At 33.5% G+C, this 22,286-nt stretch overlaps 1 protein-coding gene across 4 annotated transcripts in view; it reads right to left on the reverse strand.

The window, feature by feature from the left end:
• APP (amyloid beta precursor protein) overlaps positions 1–22,286 on the reverse strand; it is a 174,015-nt gene that overhangs the window by 137,691 nt on the left and 14,038 nt on the right. For all 4 annotated transcript variants that reach the window (XM_031959244.1, XM_023500961.2, XM_012546749.3 and 1 more), the window contains exon 2: positions 7,294–7,461. In XM_031959244.1, coding sequence (XP_031815104.1) covers positions 7,294–7,461 — 168 coding nt within the window. The remainder of the gene's footprint in view (positions 1–7,293; positions 7,462–22,286) is intronic.

Raw genomic sequence — 22,286 nt, forward strand, 5'->3', positions numbered from 1 at the left:
GTATTGGCTAAGAAATAGAGTAGTTGGTCAGTGGAATAGGTTAGGTTCACAGAACAAAATAGTCAATAACTACAGCAATCTACTATTTGACAAACCCAAAGACCCCAGCTTTGGGATAAGAATTCATTATTTGACAGAATCTGCTGGGAAAATTGGAAACTAGTATGGCAGAAAGTAGGCACAGACCCACACCTAACATCGTATACAGTCGAAATGGGTTCATGATCTAGATGTAAAGAATAATATTATAAACAAATTAGAAGAACATAGGATAGTTTACCTCTCAGACTTGTGGAGGAGGAAGGAATTTGCGACCAAAGAAGAAGTAGAAATCATTATTGATCACAAATTAGATAATTTTGATTATATTAAATTAAAAAGTTTTTGTACAAACAAAACTAACGCAGACAAGATTAGAAGGAAAGCAATAAACTGGGAAAATATTTTTACATCCAAAGGATCTGATAAAGGCTTCATTTCTAAAATATATGGAGAATTGACTCAAATTTATAACAGTTCAAGCCATTCTCCAACTGATAAATGGTCAAAGGATATGAACAATTTTCAGATGAAGAAATTGAAACTATCTCTAGTCATATGAAAAGGTGTTCTAAATCATTATTAATCAGAGAAATGAAAATTAAGACAACTCTGAGATATCACTACACACCTCTCAGATTGGCTAAGATGACAGGAAAAGATAATGATCAATGTTGGAGGGGATGTGGGAAAACTGGAACATTGTTAGTGGAACTGTGAATGGATCCAACCATTCTGGAGAGCAGTTTGGAACTATGCTCAAAAAGTTATTAAACTGTGCATATCCTTTGACCCAGAAATGTTACTACTGGGTTTATATCCCAAAGAAACCTTAAAGGAGGGAAAGGGATCCACATGTGCAAAAATGTTTATGGCAGTCCTTTTTGTAATGGCAAAAAACTGGAAACTGAGTGGCTGCCCATCAATTGAAGAATGGCTAAAAAGGTTATGGTACATGAATGTTATGGAATATTATTGTTCTATAAAAAATGATGAGCAGGCTGATTTCAGAGAGGTCTGGAGAGACTTACATGAACTGATGCTACATGAAATAAGCAGAACCGGGAGATCATTATATACAGCAACAACAAGACTATACTATGATCAATTCTGATAGACATGGCTCTCTTCAACAATGAGATGATTCAAACCAGTCCCACTTGTTCAATGATGAAGAGAGCCATATACACCCAAAGAGAGGACCATGGGAGTTGAGTGTGGACCACAACATAGCATTCTCACTCTCTGTTATTTACTTGCATTTTGTTTTCTTTCTCATTTTTTCTACCTTCTTGATCTGATTTTTCTTGTTCAACAAGATAACTGTATAAATACGTATACATGTATTGGATTTAACATATATTTTAATATATTTAACATGTATGGACTACCTGCCAGCTAGGGGAGGGGGTGGGAGGAAGGAGGGGAGAAAATTTGGAACAAAAGGCTTAGCAAGGGTCAATGTTGAAAAATTACCCATGCATATACGTTTTGTATTTACAAAGCTTGAAAAAAAAGAAATACAAAAAAAATTTTTGAAGAGAAACATCATTATCTCACAGCCATAAAAAGAGTTGTATTTTTATATAAACAAGAGATAGAAGCAATTATAAAAGATAAAATAGTTAATTTTTTTTTTTTTTACTTAAAATTTATGAAAAGCTTCTGCATAGACAATCTTAACATTAGGCAACATAAGAAAAGTGGTCCAACTGGAATAAATCTTTGTACCAAATTTCTGATACAAATAAATAAGAAATTACAAAATTTCACACACACACACACACACACACACACCCCTTTAATAACCATTTACCAACAGATAAATGGCCAGAGGATAAAAACAAACATTCTCTCCTCTCTCTCTCTTTTTTTTTTTTTTGCTGAGGAAATTGGGGTTAAATGACTTGCCCAGAGTCACACAGCTAGGAAGTGTTAAGTGTCTGAGATCAAATTTGAACTCAGGTCTTCCTGATTTCAGGGCTGGTGCTCTTTCCACTGCTTCACCTAGATGGCCCCTCAAAAGAGGGGCAAAAACTGTCCGTGGTCTCAAGGAGCTCACAGTCTAGTGGGAAGACAGTACAAAATAACTGTCTGAACAAGAGATAGATAAACTGGAGGCAATTTTAGAAGGAAGGAACTCACATTAAAAGGAATCAGGAAAAGTTTCTTGAGGAAGATAGAATTTTTGTTGAGATCTGAAGGAAGCTCAGGAAGTTAGAGGCTAGAAATAAAGGATAATTCTAGGCATGAGGAGCAATCAATGAAAATACTCAAGGAGTTAGAGATGTTTATTGTCTTATGTGAGGAAGAGCAAAGAGGCTAGTGTCTCCTGAGATGGAAATGTCAAAACAAATATGACTAAGGGAGAGTTGATACCCAAGATAAGTAAGCAGAGAGAATAATAGAGTATCTACTAGACCTCAGGGAATTCAAATCATTTGATGAGATTTGGACTACATTTCTGAATTCTAAAAGAACTGGAAGATATGAATGCTGAGCCACTGTTAGTGAGGTTTGAAAGGTTATGGAAAACTGGAGAGAAATTACAAGACTGGAGTAGGGTTTTTGTTTCAACTTTCACAAAAGATAATAGAATAGAAAACGTAAATTATGGGTCAGTGGGCATTACTTTGAATCTTAAGAAAAAATCTAAGAACTGATGATTGCAAAGAGCTAAGAGGCTTTCAGCAATCATTCAACAATTACTTGTTAAGTGCCAAGCTCTGTGCCAAGTACCAATCAAATACAAAGTACAAAGAATGAAACAATTCTTTCTTGCAATGATCTTTCTAGAAGAAAAGATACAAGCACATATAAAGATAAATATGGCAGAAACATAAATTTAACAAATATATATGCATATATATACCCAAAACAGTTCAAATACAAAGTAGTTTTAGAAGGAAAAGAGCCATTAGTTGGGGAAATCAGGAAAGGCTTCATACAGAAGATGGATGGTACTTCAGATGCATCTTAAATGAAGAGAGGGATTTGACTTAGAAGTAAGGAGGCAGCATATTCTAGACATTAATGACAGCTAGTGAAAAGGTACAGAAATGGAAAAAAAAGAGTCTTGTGAGTGAAGGACAATGTGAAGGACAGTTTGGCTGGATCCAGAGCAGAAGGGGAAGTAATGCTGAATGAACAGGTCATGCCAGACTAACCACATTTTCTTTTTGACAGGATTATGAAATTAATAGCTAAGAAGAATGCTGAAGAAATAGTTTGTACAAGTTTTAGCAAATCTTTAGATAAAATATCTTTTACTTTTCCTATGAAAAAGGTGGAGAGATATGGATTAGAGTTACATGGATAAACCAAAGAATAATCCTTTATGGTTCAGACTACATGTGCCAGGTGCTCACTAGTGGTATAATATCCCAGGGATATATGATTGACATATGATTTTTAACATTTTTATCAATGACAAAGACATAGAAGTCATGCTCAAAGCTAACACAATGGACAAAGAAGTTCAAGATCCAAAATAATTATGACAAGACATTGCTTAGGCTGGATTTAATATTATTAGATCACCAAGATTAAATCTAAAAATTTACAGTAGAATACAAAGCAAAAAAAACTTCATGTGGACAAGATAGGTGAAGCATGGTTGACAGCAGTTCCAAAAATAATTTAGAGGTTTTAACAAGCCACTCAACTTAAGCTGACAGTGTGATTCAGCAGCCAAAAAAACCCAATGTACTTGTGGGGTATTAAGAAAAGTATAGCTTCCATTAATAGGACGTATTCAGTTCTACTGAAGATATCTCTTTTTAATCAAACCTCTCCAGGAATAGAGTTCAGATCTGGGTGCCACAGTTTAAGGACATTAATAAGTGCATGTGTCCAAAACAAGGTAACCAGCATGGGGATGGGCCATGAGACCATTTCAGAAGAGTATCAATGGAAAGAAATGGGTATTTTTACTTTGGAGAAGAGAAAACTCAGTACAATTAACTGTCTTTAACTAATTGTCTTTAAATATTTTATTCCCAGATATGAAGTATCTGGGGCTAGCTCCTTGGAGGTCTAGAGTCAGGATAAATTAAAAGTCCTTGGTCTTTAGGGGGAGAAGTGAAAGAGACAGACAAACTGCCACGAGGCTTGCCAGAGATCTATCCTGGATCCTAGAGTCTGGAATCCAGCCTCTCTCCTCTTGTCTTACAGCCAAGTGACTCTCTGGCCCCTCTACCTCCACCCTCCAATCCTTGCCTATGATTATCTTAACACCAAACATTCAGCAAGTACCAACAGTGAGAAGAGCCATTTATCCAAACATATGCTGATAGAGTCACTGTCTCACATCGAATAGGTAACTAGCCTTAAGTGCTCCACTGGATTCAAGCACACCTTTTTGGAGTTTCAGCCCTCTACACCCAGAGGGGCAACAAAATCAGAAATAATGGATAGACATTACAGAAAAAGCAAATTAAGACTGGATTGGTGGGGGGAGACAGGGAAAGGGGAGAGGGGAACAACTCTGCAATCAGAGCTGACCACAAGCAGAATGTGCTGCTTCAAGAAGTTTCCTTTGCTTGGAGGCCTTCAGGCAGCTAGGTTGGCTGAACACATTCTTTATATTCTTCTGTATATTTAATTACATTAAATTCAGCATGTCCAAAATTAAATTCTATGTCTTTCCCCCAAATGCTCCCTACAACCTAACTTCCTTGTTACTTTCTGGAGCATAACCACCCAGACTTGAAACCTAACAAAGTTATCTGGGAGTACTCCCTCTCCTTCTTCCCCTTCCTCATATCTAATCTGTGGGTCAAATCCTGCCAACTTTTAGAACTTCTCCCTACTGAAAGTGTCTCAGCCCTAAGTGCCCTGGGATTCTGCCTCTCATGCCATGCTGTTTACATGTGTCTGACTCTTTGGGACTCTGTTTGGGATTTTCTTACCATTTCCTTCTCCAGCTCATTATACAAGTGAAGAAACTGAGGCAAACTGACTTCCCCAGGGTCACACAGCTAGGATGTGTCCGAGGCTGAATTTGAATTCGGGTATTCCTGATTCCAGGCCCAGCCCTTTATCTGCTGGACCACCTAGCTGCCCCAAATGGATGTTTCTAAAATACAGTTCTGACCGTGCAACACCCTTATTCAACCCTTATTCAACTTTCTCCAAGTGTAAAATCTGTTTCGCTTTTAAAGCCCTTCAAAACCTGGCACATTCTTACTTTGCCAGTTTTTGGTTTGTTTGTTTTAGTCTTATTTCACTTCCTCAGACACTCTCTGTGATCCTTAAGACTGTTCTCCTTGCTCTTCCTCACAGAAGACCCAGAGCTCCATCTCCATTTTCATCGGCTCTCCCTCGTGCTTAGAATCCTCTCTTTCCATTTCTAACTCCTGGATTCTCAAGCTTCCTTCAGTTCTCAACTAAAATTTCATCTTCTTCAAGAAGCTTTTCCTGATACTCTTTAATGCTCGTGCCTCCCTCTGAAATTACTCCAGTTGATCTATATTTTGTTCACATATAGTTGTTTGCTTGTTGTTTCCCCATGTTGCTCCCCTTGAGAGCAGGTAAAATGGTTGTTTTTTTTGTCTTTGAATCCCTAGTGCATAGGACAGTGCCAGGCATATTAATTAAATAATTAACTGATTAATTATCTGCCTCATTATTCCTTTGCTTTACCCTAATGGAGATGAACTTGCTCCTAATTTCTCTCCCCTTGTTTGCAAAGAGCACACTGTGTCCCCTTTTTAAAACTGCTGTTTATGTAGAGTATAATTTTAAGTGTTTTCTCTGTAAGTTTGTGTACATGTGTGTATGTACTTAATGCTTTTGGACTTGACTCTTAGTTTATCAGGAACACCTATGATAAATGGGTTGGTATTAATGGCCTCTGAGATTGCTTCCATTTCTTAAATTCCATAATACCATGATTCTCTACTGCTGCAATTGTAATTGCTGGGGGAAAATCCCTTATCAGGATTTATGTACATCAAAGAAATCATAGATCTGGCAAGAAGGAGAGAGAGGGGAAGGAGATTGAAAATGGAGACAGAGAAAATGACTGAGCTTTACAGCCTTGGGATCCTGATTGGCTAGTATCTCAGGAGAAATCAGTGTCCATATAACATTATCTTTTTGTGTCTTATATACTGTATCCCCAGTAAATATTAAGCTCAAGTCACACAATTTTCACTGACAAAATACAGTTTTTGGCTTATGCAACCCAAGGCTTCAAATCTGTTTCTCCCCTAAGGTTTTGTCCTTCAATCCCCAATCTCACTGAAAGCAATCAAGTATACAGAATGGCCATCTGGATTTAATACTCTGACAGTGTTAACCAAAAGTCATGACTCCATAAGACACAAGTAGAAACTTGATTTATTATAAGAGAAAAGCATGTGCATACGAACTCCTTATGTCAAGTACAAAGGAGTCCTCAATACAGGTAGAAACTTGAATATTTATGGGTTATTAAAAAAAGGGAGGTCTCATGTGAGGAGTGGAAGGCAATCCCCTCCCACATTGGAGTAGCAAGGGAGCATCACACACACAAACTTATATTTAGACTCAAGCTAGACACTGCTACAGCTCCAACCTTCCCATTCTACAGCTTCCTATTAATGTGTATATATCTATATTTTTATATGTGATATAATTTTTTTAAACAATAAAATTGACATGAGAGGGACACAGTTGCTCAGACTTCCAATAAGAGATTAAATAGCATTTTTAATCCTGATTCACATTAAACAGAAGAATACTGAAAGAAATCTTCAAAAATATGAAGGGATAAAATAACGAAAATGCTGACTAGTGAGTCTCTTTTAATACTAAACAAGAAAAGGAAAAGCTTCCTTCCAATAGAAACTAATGACTGATAAAGAACAGACTTTTCTAGTGTGAGAAGGTTCAGAACTCAAAAATTGACATTCTTAGATCAGGTTGTTTTTATTTTGTTTTAACAGGCTAACTGTCCACAAGTCCATTAACTCTATTATTCTGAGTTGAATGAAAAGATTGTCTTTTGCTCCAGATCTGTAATTTCCTTGGTATCAGGAACTCTTGGTAAGGAAACTTTCTCTAATATATATTGGCTCCTCATCTATAACTTAACAGTCTAATAAGTTCCTAGTGACAGAGTTCATCATGGTCAAACAGCTAATGTTTCAGAGCCAGGACTTGGGTTTTGTTGACTTTAAGGCTGCCTCAGAACTCACTATTACGCAAGAAAAATGACTTGCAGAACTTCTTTTAAAAGCATTAAAACTGTCAAATGCCCGAGGTACTTACCTCCTGGCAGTACTGCAAAATCCCCTCTTTTGCTCCAATGCAAGTTTTTGTTCCCGATGGGTCAGTCTCCCATTTCCCATTCTGCACATTCATATGCATATTGAGTTTGCCACAGATCATGGCAATCTGGGGTTCAGCCAAGAGTCCAGCATTTCCATCAGTAGACACCTGCAACAATAAATTTGTTTCAGTTACTCAAGTTTTAGTTTTTGTCCCTAAAGCTGTGGGTGAGGGATATATAGGAGAAGATTAAAATAATACTAAAACAACATTAAAACTCAGAAGAATATTTTATACCTTAATTAATGATATTATGGTGTTAAGTAACATAAATGGCATACCTCTGACTTAACGTACACATGATTTTAGATCATCATCAGGCTGAAAATTAAGCAAGTTAAAAAGATTCTTATGGGAATCATCACGAACATTGACTAGATTGTAAAATATTAGGAAGAATTTCAGAAATCACTAAATCTAACAATCATATTACAGAGGAGGAATGTGAGACCCAGAAATGGGAAGTAATTTACTTAAAGTCAGAGTTTCTAAAGATCAAATTAGAAGCCATGAAGAGAAAGAGCTAAATGAAGGATTTTTTTTCCTCTACTAGAAGAATGGTATTCTAATATTTGCACTGACTAGATTCTTTGTAAAAAAAAAAAAAAGGACAAAATATGAAACTAACTCATTATTTATTGCATATATACAAGTTTGGGATGAAACTACTTCTACTACTTCTAATGGTGGAAAAAATTACATATATATATTATAAATATAACCCCTGACCCACTCTATTTTCAAGGAACTGATATTATCAGTCAGATACTATCAGATAATAGTAACACCAGTGGAACAAATATTAATGTGGCACTATTATGGGAAGATGCTGGCTATTTTCCTAGCCTTCTATTCTGGCTCCAATGATTTCATGATACAACATACTACCCACTTTCTGATATGGATGTGATAAATTCAGGATATGAATTTTTGTCTTTACACTCCCAGTGCCAAGCATAGAGTCTGGACAATAGCAAGAACCCTAATACAACTTACTGAATTGAATTAAATTATTCAATTGGTTTTTTTCCTTTACAACCTTTAAAAAGGCCAATCTCTTGAGCCCTGGATCTCACTGAGAAAGCCCTAAAATATTGTGTGGCTTTACAGAATTAGCACAGTTTACAAATGGAAACAGAATTTTTTGAAGATCTGAACATCATCAAAGACTTCCTCATTTAAGACTAAAAAAAAAATTCCAGGATGAGAATAAGTAACTTTCACAAATTAAATCTCTTTTCTTATTAATTATCAGAAGGTCACTGAAGAAAATAATTTGTTTTGGTTTCAAACAAATAATCTTGAAATGGTGCCATCTTATACATGAAAATACCTTGTGCTTATTGGATTAAACCTATTTCTCTAATCAACAAATAGTAAATACAATGAGAACCTTTATTATACACTTCAGGGAATTTATTGCTGTGAAAATGTGCCAAGTTAATGAAAATTTGTAAAAGCCTGCATGTTTCTTTTTTAATATTGTTACCAATGATGTCCACAGTAAATAATTAGGCACAGGTTAAGAGTACTGGCGAGATCCAGTAAGATGGCAGAGTGAGAATAATTAATACACCCAGTTTCTCCCCCACAATTATTCCACAAAGATACAAAAAACACACCAGGTAGAGTTCTGTTCAAAACTGCTTTTTTTTTTTTTTTTAAACTCACAGCAAGTTAGGCAGAAATAGATAAGCAGGGAAGTCTGCAGACAATAAAGATAGTCTAGACAGAAGTCTGTATATCTTTGCAGTTCTAGTGGCTTTGCATCAGGTAAAGAACAAATTACAGATCCAGCAAAAAGGGGCATGAGTCTGCTCTGGAAGCAGGAACAGGTGCCAAATGAAAGCTTTATTACTCAGAATAGCTCAAAATTATGATATATGAAAGGCAAAGGAATTGGGTAGGATTCAGAACAAGAATCATCTCCCCAGCAAAACTGATATAATCTTTCAGAGGAAAAAATAGAATTTCAAGCACTTTTAAATTAAAAGACCAGAGCTGAATAAATAATGTGACCTCCAAATACAAGACTCAAGGGAAACAAGAAAGAGAAAGCATAAGAGCTTCAATAAGGTTAAATTATTTATACTTCTATTTGGCAAGATAATATTTCTAACTTTTAACTACTTTATTACTATAAAAGCAATTAGAAATAATATATGCTGATAGAAGGTGTGGATATAAGGTGGCTTAGATGAGATGACATAAAAAAATTAAGAAATGAGAAAGAAGATTGCACTGCAAAAAGGAGGGGGAGATTGAATGTAGTAAATTATTCCAAATTAAAGAGGCATGAAAGAACTATTATGATGGAGGGAAAGATGGGAAAGTAGTATGCAAAGCTTAAACCTTACTCTCATCAAAACTGGCTCAAAGAGGTAATAATATACACATTCAGTTGGATATAGAAATCCAAGTTAGCCTATAAGGAAATTAAAAGGGATGGGAATCATAGAAGAGAGAGGGCTATAAGGATATAATCAGAAGTGAAACACTTATGAGGAGGAAAAGGGAGTAGAGAAAAGAAGGTGATAACCAAAAAACAGATGGAGGGAAATAAACAATTATCACTAACTGTAAATGGGTATTGGATGAACTCACCCATAAAATGGAAATGGATAGCAGAATGGATTTTAAACCAGAATCATACAAAATGTTGTTTACGAGAAACATATTTGAAGCATAGAGATAAACACAGGCTAAAGGTAAGGAACTTGAGAAGATCTATTATGCTTTAGCTGAAGCAAAGAAAATGGGGGTTGCAATCATGATCTCAGACAAAGCAAAAAACAAAAATAGATCTAATTGAAAAAGATAAAGAAACTATATGCTGATGAAAGGTACTACAATGAAGCCACATTAATACTAAAAATATATGCATCAAATGTATAGCAATTAAATTTCTAAAGGAGAAGTAGAATGAATTACAGGAGGAGGAAATAGATAATAAAACTGTACTAGTGAGGGATCTCAACTTTCTTCTCTCAGAACTAGATAAATATTGCCAAAAATATAATAAATAAGAATAAGTTAAGGAGGTGAATAAAATTCAGGAAAAGTTAGATATGATAGATTTCTGGAGAAAACTGAATGGAATAGAAAGGAATATACCTTTTTCTCAGTAAGACATGGCACCTACACAAAAAAATCGAACATATATTAAAACATAAAAACAACCAAATACAGAAAAGCAAAAATAATAAATGTCTCCTTTTCAAATCACAATGCAGTAAAAATTACATTCAATAATGGACAAGGAAAGATTAAAAATTAATTAAAAATTAAATAATCTAATTATAAAAAAAGTAGATCAAAGAACAAATCATAGAAACAACTGATAAATTCCTCAAAGAAAATGATAAAACAGCACACCAAAATGTAGGGGATGAAGCCAAAGTAGTACTTATCAGAAAATTTTAAAAGAGAAAATGCATATCAATGAATTGGACATGCAACTAAAAAAAAAAAAAAAAACCTAGAAGAATAAATTTTAAAAATCCAATTAAACATCAAACTGTTAATTCTGAAAATCAAAGGAGAGATTAATAAAATTAAAAGAAAACTATAGAACTAATAAATAAATAGAAGTTGGTTTTATGGAAAAAACAACGAAATAAATTGGTTAATTTGATAGAAAAACATGAAAGAAGAAAACCAAATTACTAGTTTCAAAAAAGGAAGGGGATAAAAATTCACCACCAATGAAGAAAAAATGAAGCCAACTGTTAAAGGAGATATTTTATCCAATTATTATGCTAATAAAGTTGGCAAATTAAATAAAATGAAAGAATATCCTCAAAAATATAAATTTCCAGATTATTAGAGGGAGGAAAGTCAGATCTAAACAACTGAAAAAATACTAATTGCTCATAGGTAAGCTGTGTCTTAATAAAAATGGACAATTCTATGTAAATTTATCTATTCATCATCATATCAAACTATCAAAAAATAATTTTATAGAGCTAAAGACATAACAAAATTCATCAAGAAGAACAAGAACTCAAGAGAATATCAAGGAATATCAAAGGAATTAACAAAAAAAAAATGTAAAAGAAGGTGGTCTAGTTGTACCAGATCTCAAACTGTATTATAAAGTGGTAATTATCAAAACAATCTGATACTGGCTAAGAAAGAGAGTAGTAGAATCTGTGGAATAGATTAGGTACAAATTATAATAAATGACCATAGTAATCTAATATATGATATATCCAAAGATTCAGGTCAAATGAAGATTTCTGAAGGATATGGGGAGATATGGGAATATTTTTAGCCAATAAAAAGAAACCAATGGATAAAGAAAAGCCAAAGATTAAAAATAAAGGGACTAATGGAGGGAGCAAGTTCCCAAAGGAGTTTTGGGAAGTTACAGGATAGGACATAAGTAGAAAATTTGGCTTTATAAAGAAGGACCACACTTCTTTCTTTGAGATTTGAGCAAAAGAAAAGTGTTAAAAGGCATTTGAGGTTTGAAATAAGAGTTGAGCTCTCTACTTGTTGCCTCTCCAGGAAAGGAAAAAGAACTCACTTTCATTTTCTTCTAGCACCAGCACAATGCTCTACATGAAGTGTGCAGTAAAAATAATGCTACATAAAGAAGCAAATAAATTGTCTTCAACTTTTTGGCAAGGTATTTTGCCTATATGACCTTCCTAAAATAAGAAATTACCAACCATAAAATACTTATCAAAAAAAAAAAAAAAAAAAAAAAAAAGATCTAGCACCTAAGAGATTGGTGGAAAATCTTGGAAAGATCATTCATTTGAACTACAAGGTCAGAAATTAGACTAAAATGCTCTACGGGGTAAGTAAAAGACAATCCAGAAGAGGAAAGGGAAAAAAAAAAAAAGTATGCTAAAACATGGATTTCCAAAACAGGCTAAGTAAAGACAATCTAAGGATCACAAACTTCCCAGAAAAAAAAAAAAAAAAAAAAAAAAACAAGATCAAAAACATTACCACCATAATGAATAGAGAAAAGGACTCCTCAGAGTAACTGATAATGGAAAATGAAATTCCTCGCAATACCAAACTTAAAGTTATAGTATAAAGCAGCAGTCATCAAAACCATTTGGTACTGGCTAAGAAATGGAATGGTAGATCAGTGGAATAGATTAGATACACAAAACATAATAATCAAGGCCTACAGTAATTTAGTATTTGATACATCCCCAAACTCCAGTTTCAGGAATAAGAACTCAAAATTTGACAAAGATTGCTGAGAAAACTGGAAAATAATGTCAGAAACTTGGCATAGACATACATCTTTCACCCCATACCAAAATAAGATTAAAATGGGTACACGATTTGGGCATAAAGGATGACACCATAAACAATTTAGGAAAACAAGAAATAATTTACCTATCAGATCTTTGGAGAAGGGAGGAATTTATGATCAAAAAAGAACTAGAGAACATTATGAAAGGCAAAATTAATATACTAAAGTATTATAAAATATAAAAAAGAACTATGTCAAATTTATAAGAATACAAGTCATTTCTCAATTGATAAATGGTCAAAGGATATGAAAAGTCAATTTTCAGATGATGAAATTAAATCCATTTATAGTTATATGAAAAAATACTCTAAATCGCTATTGATTAGAGAAATGCAAATTAAAACAATTCTGAGGTACTACTACACATACTAATTGGCTAAGATGACAGGAAAAGCTAATGATGAATATTGGAAGGGATGTGGGAAAACTGGGACACGAATGCCTTGTTGGTGGAATTGTGAAATGATTCAACTATTCTGGAGAACAATTTGGAACTATGCCCAAAGGACTATCAAGCTATGCATACATTTTGACCCAAGCAGTGCCATTACTGGGTTTGTATCAAAAGGAAATCATAAAGGAGGGAAAAGAACCCACCTGTGCAAAAATGTTTGTTGCAGCCCTTTTTGTGGATGTGGATGCCCATCAGTTGAGGAAGAGTGAACAAATTGTGGTATATGAAGGTAATAGAATATTATTATTCTATTAAAAATGATGAACAAGTTGATTATAGAAAGGCCTGGAAAGATTTACATGAACTGATGCTGAGTGAAACAAGCAGAACCAATAATACAGTGTACACAATAACCACAAGAATGTGCGATGATCAGTATGTAAGACTGTGGTTTTTCAGTGGTTCAGTGATCCAAAGCAATCCCAATGGATGTTGGACAGAAAATGCCATCTGCAACCATAAAAAGAAGTAAGGAAACTGAGTGTAAACCAACACATGCTATGTTTACTTCTTTTTTCTGTTTTTTTTTTTTTTTTTTTAAATCTCTCCTGTGGTTTTTCCCTTTGGCTCTGATTTTTCTCTCCCAACTTGATTCATAAAGCAAGGTGTATTAAAAATAAATGAATTTACTAGAAAAAAAGAAAATTCCAATGGAAAGAATTCACAAATTGTTTCCAGAAAAAGCTATAGATCCCAAGACATATAATGGTTAAATTTAACAATATAATTCAGAAGCAAATTCTGCCAAGCATTAAGAAAAAGATATTCAAGTACAAAAAAAAAAAAAAAAAAAAAAAGCACATTCAAATAACACAAGACTATTCTACATTTATTAGAAAAAGGTGGGAATGAAATAATGTTTTTCAAAGGTCATTAGAGCTCAGAATGCAGTACAGAATGATCTAAACAGCAAATCTTATCTTAACCATACAGAAAAAGATGGACATTCAATTATAAAGATGAGTTTGAAACACTTTTTAGATAGAAAACCAGAAATGAAAAGATTATTTCTTGAAAATTCCAAACCAGAGAACCAAAGGAATGATTAAACACCAACAATAGTAACAGCTTGTCAACAGAAAGACCAGTGAGAGACTTCTTTCTAAATATATACAAGGATACAGAGAGATAAAAGCAGAAAACCATTAAAGGTAACAATGAAGAAGCAGACAGAATAGTGGTGAGAGGAAAGTGATCTCTGTAGTTTCAGAAAGAGTGGAGGAGCCTGTAGGAGAGTGAGCATAGAAGGTGGATAAAAAGACAGAAAAGTGGGGGAATGGGAGGAAGCCTTACTTTGGAAATGGGAGGGATTTCGTTGATGAATGCTTCTATGAGTAATGGGAAATAAGAATCTTATTATACTAGATGAGGCCTGAGAGATTTGATTATCCTTTCACTAAATAAATCTCCTTTCATTAACTCTTAGAAGGACTACAGATATCTTATTTCAATTCTAAACTTGTAGTGCCAGACCAGCTTAAATCAGACCTAGTTCTCAATGGATTGTGTCAAGTTTAAAAATGATTGTTCTATCTCTTTAAAAACCATTATGGCTACCTTTGTTTTTGTATTTTCCAATATATACTCTTTCCTCTTCCCTCTCCCAGAGAACTAAATTTTATAATAAAGAATTTAAAAACAGAAAAAATTTGACAAAGCTAATTACACAAACTACATACAACATTCTCCCCAGAGTTTGGTCCTAATACAAAATCTCAACAAGACACCAACAAAATTATGATAGAACCAGAATATGAGAAACATCTAATGGCAAAGTATCAAAGAAAAACAGCTTGGACACAAGTTCAACTAGAATATCTGGAATAAATGAAGGAAAAGATGTTTTTTCATAAAATCTGTATACTGACCACTTAAAAGTTGAAAAATGAAAGAATTATCAATTTAATAAATGACATAGAAAATCTTACATATAAAACAGACTATGTAAAAATCAGAATGGACTAAATAGAAGCTAATGACAAGAAGTATTATTTTTAAAAGTCAAAAGAAAAAATGTTAGAAAATTTGAGATATTTTACAACAAAAATAACAGACCTAGAAAGTAAGTTAAAACAATCTGTCAGAAGTGTCTATACAAAGGTAAAATGGTTTTAAATATTCTAATTAGGAATTTACCTTTAGATCAACAACATTACCAAGTATATCAGAAGGAGTTAAATAAAACAGGGCCAACAGTGGATTGGTTAGGATTTGATTATTTATCTATTTGTTCTTTTTAAAATTGGTTTATGATATACCCAAAGGCATCAGGAAACAGAATTACATGAGATAAAGTTTTAGTAATGTAAAATAAAACAGGAAAGTGAGGGAAGAAGGAATATAGTATCGGCAAAAAAGGAAGAAATTACATAATTAGGGTATAAACATAAAAAACTACAAAAAAGGAAAAGTTGGCAGCCACTTGAAGTTTATTTTCATTGAAGTGATTAAAGGAGAGCATACACAGAGAATTGAGGGTGGAAATACAGTCAATTTAACAAGGAAAGTGGGAATTATAAGTGAGTGGAAAAGAATAAGAGGGAATATGGATTTAAGGAATGCTTAGTCATAAGCAAATTCTAAGTGTGAAGGATAAATTATGGGGGAAAAAAAGGATTTAAAAGAGAAAAAAAAAAGAATAGGAGGGGAATACATATACTATATCATACCTCTGTTGAATAAATTCCAGTAGCTCCCTAATAGGATCAAATATAAAGTTCTCTGTTTGGATTCAAAACCTTTCAACAATCAATACGTCAACATTTATTACCTATCTACTACATGTCAGGCACTGTGCTAAGTGTGCTGGACATACAGAGTTATAAGATATCCCTACCATTAAGGATTTTAAAATTTAACGGGGCGCACAGCTTGGAACCTAATAAATGCAAAATGAGCTATATACAGGCTAAATAAGAAATATTAAAAGGAAGACTCTGACATTAAGAGAGATTGGGGGAGAATTATTGTAGAAAACAGGATCTTAGTTGGGATGTAAAAGAAGCCAGGGAGGGCAGTAATTGGAGTTGAGGAAGGAGAGAGTTCTAAGTAGGGAAGCCAGAGAAAATGCTCAGAGTAGAGAATTGGAGTGTCTTATTAATGGAACAGTCAGAAGTCCAGTGTGTATGGCAAGGGAGATTGGAAAGACAGAAAGAGACTGTTAAAAAGGGTTCTGAATGACAAACAGCATGTTATACTTTCTTCTGGAGATAATAGGAATAGGATAATAATTCACTGAAGTTTGCTGAGTAAGGGAGTGACATAATTAGAATTGTGTTTTAGGGAAATCATGAGTGGCTGAATGGAGAATGGATTGGAGAGGGGCTTTAAAGCAGGCAGACCCACCATCATCAGGTTATTGCACTAGTCCAGGTGAGAAGTGATAAGGGCTTATGATAGAGGGGTGTCCGAAGAAAAAAAGGATAGTATAAGAAAGATGCTGCAAAGATGAAATCAGTAGGTCTTGCCAATAGCTTGGATATGGAGGGGTGAGAGTGAGAAATTCAGGATATCCACAAGACTGTGAGCCTGAGGAATTGGGAGGGCAGTGTTGCCTTCTACATAATAAGCAAGGTAGGAGGGAGGGTTTAGGGGAAAAGATAATGAGTTTTCTTTTGGAAAAGTTTAGTTTTAGCTGTCAACTGGACATGCAAATCAAGATGTCTGAAAGGCAGTTGGAGACAGAGATTCAAGACTGGAGATCAGTGGAGAGATTGGGGCAGAAACAGTAGATTTGAGAATCATCAGCATACAGACACTAATTAAATGCTAGGGAGCTGATAAGATCTCCAAGTGAAGTATAGAGGGAGAATAAAAGAGAATCCAGGACAGACGGGCAAGAACTGGAAGAAGATCTAACAAAGAAAAGAGAGAAAGAATGGTCAGATAGACAGAAGAACAAGAAGACCTAGGGAAAGGAGAATATCAAGGAAAAGGATCAGCAGTGTGAACAGCTTCAGGGCTCAGGACAATCAGGATGAAAGGCCATGACATTTGGTAACTCAGACATGAATTGTAGAATGATAAGATCAGAAGTCAGATTGTAAGGAGTTACAAAGAGAGTGAGTGAGGAGTAAATGGAGGTACCCCCTATTGTCGATGGCTTTTTCAAAGAGTTTAGTTACAAGCAAAAGAGATTCTGGATGATAGTTATCCAGGACCAAGTGAGGGCTTTTCCAAGCTAAGTACGGCTAAGAGTATTCGTCGGCAATAGGAAATGAACCAGTAAAGAAGCAGAGGCTGAAAATAAGTGAAGGAGTGAGGATGGCAGAGGTGGAAGTGGCAATCTATTGGAAACAATGGGATGGGATCACTGGGACAAGCCTTGGTAAGGAGTGAGGTTATTTAATTTCATCATGGAAGACAAGGGTCAAGGAAGGCACTTGAGTGATTGGGAAGGGGATAAAGGGAATTTTCATACCATTGGTCCCCTTCCTACCTATCCAAGGCTCCTTTTATCTTATATTCCTCCATGTACTCCTTTATCTGATGATACTGCCTGGTCTCCTTGCTGTTCAAACCTTGAATTAGACATTCCACCTTCTGGCTCTCGACATTTTCCCTGGTCATTCATACATAGAATGCTTTTCTTTTTCATCTCTGACTCCCGGTTTTCCTAACATCCCAGTTAATTCCACCTCATCCTGGAAGCCACTCTTTAATTCTAGTAATTTTCCCTATTACAGAGATTTCTAATTTAAGCTTTGTTTGTCCATGTTTTCATGTTGTCCCCCTTTAGATTACGAGCTCTTCAAGGGCAGGGACTGTCTGTTTTACCTTTGTAACCTCAGTGCTAAGCACAATGTCTGGCCAAAGGTTTGTTTGTTTTTTCCCTGACCAGTTATACAATAGGGGAGTAAATTGAGAAAGAAGGCCCTAGTCCCTGGATGGTTTTAGGAATAACATCTCAAAGAAAAGAGTATTCATCTAAGTACTGAAAAGCTTGTCTTTTTATGAACAATGCTTTTTTCCACTTCATGGGGAAGGCAGAGGACAGATTTTCACATATGACCAGTGTGTGAATTTCTTTTATTTGATTACATTTATTAAAAGATGGCTTTTGGATAGAGAAGTTTTAAGGAAAATATTGTCTAATGAGAGTGATGCAAAAAAATTTTTTTAAGTGAAATATTTAATATCTATCAAGTATAGCAGAAAGAAGTTTGTAAGGGAACACAGATAAGAAACAGTTTTATTACTATCTTTTTTAATATATACTCTTGTTGAGATTGATAGATTTTATTTATATGAGGATCATGTGGTTTTTTATTGCCTTTTTACTTCTCTTCTTCCAAATTGTTTTTCATCTTTTTTCTCTGACACTTAGGAACACTTGCCACTGTGAATGCAATTTTTTTTTCTCCTTTGCTAATTATTTCTGTTGTACAGGCATGGTATCTTTTATTTTCCTCTAATTGTTTTTTAATGTTTTTCATTTCCCTTTTGTACTGTTCTGGAATTTTAATTTCATATTCTTTTTCAATTAGACAAAGTTTTGTGTTTATCAGTATTATTTCAATTTCTTTTCTCTTACATCAATTTGGAAACATTAAATTTTTTAAAATTTCAATTCACTTTTTCTTATAATTTTGGTGTCACCTTTTCTTGATTTATTTGCTTATGATCAAAATGCTTAATTAAATTTTCTTCTTTTGAAATCTTTGATGGGTTTAACATTGCCTCCTCATTTACTTTCTAACTTAAGGGGAATTAGAAGGAGTGTAGATTAATAAAAAGTTTAGTTATGCATAAAACAAACACATTTATATATTTTAAAAAAGAATGCATAAAAATATCACTGGCTTTTTTTTTGAAACAGTAAAGAATGGGAATAAGTAATTAACATAGATTGGGAAATAACTGAATTAAGTATATAAATGTGATGGAATTGTACTATAAGAATAAAGGAATTTTTAAAATAAAAGCTTCAAGCACAAACATATATCAACCAAGAAGATATTCAATAGAAGAAAAGACAGTCAGTCAGGACATCTAAACAACTGCAATCCTCTCAGAGTAAAGATTTTTAAAAAAATAATATGAAATAAACAAGGAAATGTTTTTTTCCATTCCACTTCTCCTCCCCAAAAGAATTACAGCAAGGTTTCCAACTATTCTAGTTCAACTACTCTTTCCACTAAGTTATTTATCTTTTCCTTTAATTAAGATACTACTTTTTAAGCTTTTCTTTGAACTACATCACCTCATTAAAATTAAGATACTACTTTTTTAAGCTCTTCTTTGAAATACATCACCTCATTAAAATCATATTCCCTCTATAGTCTCTGATTAGGATTGAATTTTGAGAATATATATATTTGTATTTATATTTAAATGTAAGAAATTTATATTTGTTTAGTCTCAAGTCTCAAATCTTGAGATTTCTTGCTAATGTTTGCGTTTGTTTCTTTTGACTCTTATCTGTGTATTTCAACATTTCTACATAGCTCTAGTCTTTTAGTCAGAAATATTAGAAGGGTTATTTGATTCAAACTACATTTTTTCCCTTGTGGGATGATACTTAGTTTTGCTGATTAAGTTACTCTTGATTATAAGCCAATATTTTTTGTCTTCTAAAATATTATATTCCAAAGTCTCCTTTGGAGACTGCTGCAGTTGCTGGTAAATCACGTGTGATGCTAATTGTGGTTACTTGGTATTTGAATTCTTCCTTTTTTTGGTGGTTTGTGGTATTTTTTTTTTAAAAACATGGAAAGTGGATTTCAGATATAAACTTCCAGGGAGATTTCATTTTAGGTTTTCTTTCAGTTTTTACTTTGCCCTCTATTTCTAAGTGATCTATGCAATTTAAAAAATGTTTTAAAATGTCTAAACTTCCTTTATGTTCATGGCATTTAGATAGTCCAATGACTCTTAAAGGACATGTTAATCTATTTTCCAGGTCAGTTATTTTTTTTCCCCGAGAAATGGTTACTCAGAATGAGGGTCTAGAGTAAACAGAAAATGTTAGATAATGAAGAGACTGAGAGAAATTTGATTTGAAAGCGTATACAAAAAATAAAATTTTAAAAACTAAAGGAGTAGCTGAAAGATAAAAGAGGCAGAGGGAATCTATTTGATTAACAGAAAGGATAAAAGAGAGAAGAACTATATAACAAGACAAAATCAGGAGAGAAGTAATAAACAAAATCTTAAATAGGAAGAAAAAAGGTAACAAAGGAGAAGAAGGGATCACAGGTGAGAAGAGAAGCTGTAAAAGTGGGGCCATTTTTTTTTAAAGATGAAAGTAAAGTAATGGAAGAAATATTTTGCTATATTTACAAGTTAACTTTAAAAGAGTTTAGAGATGGAGGAAAACAAACACCCAATTCTTGTAATGAAAAAAAAAATGGATTAACATGACAGACTGAATAAGAAAAAATTCTATAATCTATGGTATAAGAAATACATTTAAAAACAGTGACATACATAAATTAAAACTGAAGGGATAGGAAAAAAAAATTTGTTTCCATTAAGCGATTCCAAAAATGTAGGAATTGCCATAATGCCACCAGACAAAACAAAACAAACATTCAAAGAATAAAAAGAGATAAGCAAGGAAACCATATTATGCTAAAAGGAACCATAGATAGCAAACTTACAAAGTTCAAATGCCTTGGCATCCAAATTCATAAAGGAAACATTAACCCACCTTCAAAAAGACATAAAGAGAAACAAAATAATGATATTCCTCTGTTTCCCTTTCAATATCCTTCTGTTAGTAGAAGAAAAGTCTAATAGAAAGATAAATAAAAAGGAAACTGACTGAAGCTGACCAAATTCCCATAGAAATGAGTTTAAAAAATTTATGTTACTTTCTAAATGGGACAACAAAAATAAATAAAAACATACACACCCACACACACCCATATCCTCTCTATATATGAAAAATTTCTAAAAATTGATCATATACTAGGAAAGAGATATAAAGGCAGAAAACATACTTAATATCTCCTTTATAGACTTTAATGAAATAAGAATAGAATTGGTTCAGAGACAATAAACAAAAGCTACAGACCCAAATGTAGACTTAATAAAACCTAAAGTCATGAGGGTGTCAAAGAATGAATCACAAAAACAATAACTAGGAAAAAGAAAATGATAATGAAACATATAAAAATTTCTGGAATACAACCAACGTAATCTTCAGAGAGAAAAAAAATCCATCTTTACAACCATAAATTTACAACATAGGAAAGGAAAGAATTAATGAGCTGAATATGCATTTTTAAAAGTTGAAAAATAAATAAATCTAAAGTAAACAAAAATTAGGAGCTATAAATTGGAAAAAAGAAATAAACAAAATTAATAGCTGATTCTTTGAATGATGAATGAAACTGATAAACCCTTAGCGAATCTGACTTCATAGATGAAGGCAAAAAAAATCAAATATAATAACAAATGATCAAGGTGAAATCATAGCAAAACTATAAGAAATAAAAAGAATAATCAGGACATATATGCGTTACATGCTAACAGAACTGAAGAAACAAAAAAAATATAAAATACCCAAACTTTCAGAAGACTAGGTAAAGATCTTAAATACACCAATCTCAAAAAATTTTTTTTTTGTGAAAAACAGATTTAACTAATTTAAAATTGATTTGCAAATTAAAACTGTAATGTAAAACTGATTTAACTGTACCAAAAGAGGATGAAAAAAATCTTAAATTGCACATGTTTAACCTATAATTGGATTGCTTGCTGTCTATGGGAGAGGGTAGGAGGAAGAAGGGAGAAAAATTTAGAACACAAAATTTTGCAAAGGTGAATGTTGAAAACTATCTCCGCATGTGTTTGGAAAAATAAAAATTAAAAAAATCTTCTTGTCGTCATTCATTCATATTAGAATTCTATCAAAATTTGAAAGAATGGGGGAAAGCTAGGTGGCCCATGGAGAGCACCAGCCCTGAAGTCCCGAGGACCTGAGTTCAAATTTAGCCTCAGACACTTAACACTTTGTAGCTCTGTGACCCTGGGCAAGTTACTTAGCCCCAATTACCTCAGGAAAAAAAATTGAAAGAACAAGTAGTACTTATATTTCAGAAATTACTCTCAAATATTGAGAAAGAAAACACTCTACCAGAATCCTTTGGTAAGACAAATAATAGTCCTAATACCTAAACTGGGGAAAGATAAAACATGGAAAAAAAACTCTAGGCCAATATTATGATCATTGACTTAATTTTAAACAAAATTGTC

This window comes from Sarcophilus harrisii, chromosome 3 (genome assembly GCF_902635505.1).
Source record: "Sarcophilus harrisii chromosome 3, mSarHar1.11, whole genome shotgun sequence".
In the NCBI taxonomy this organism is placed as follows: Eukaryota; Metazoa; Chordata; class Mammalia; order Dasyuromorphia; family Dasyuridae; genus Sarcophilus; species Sarcophilus harrisii.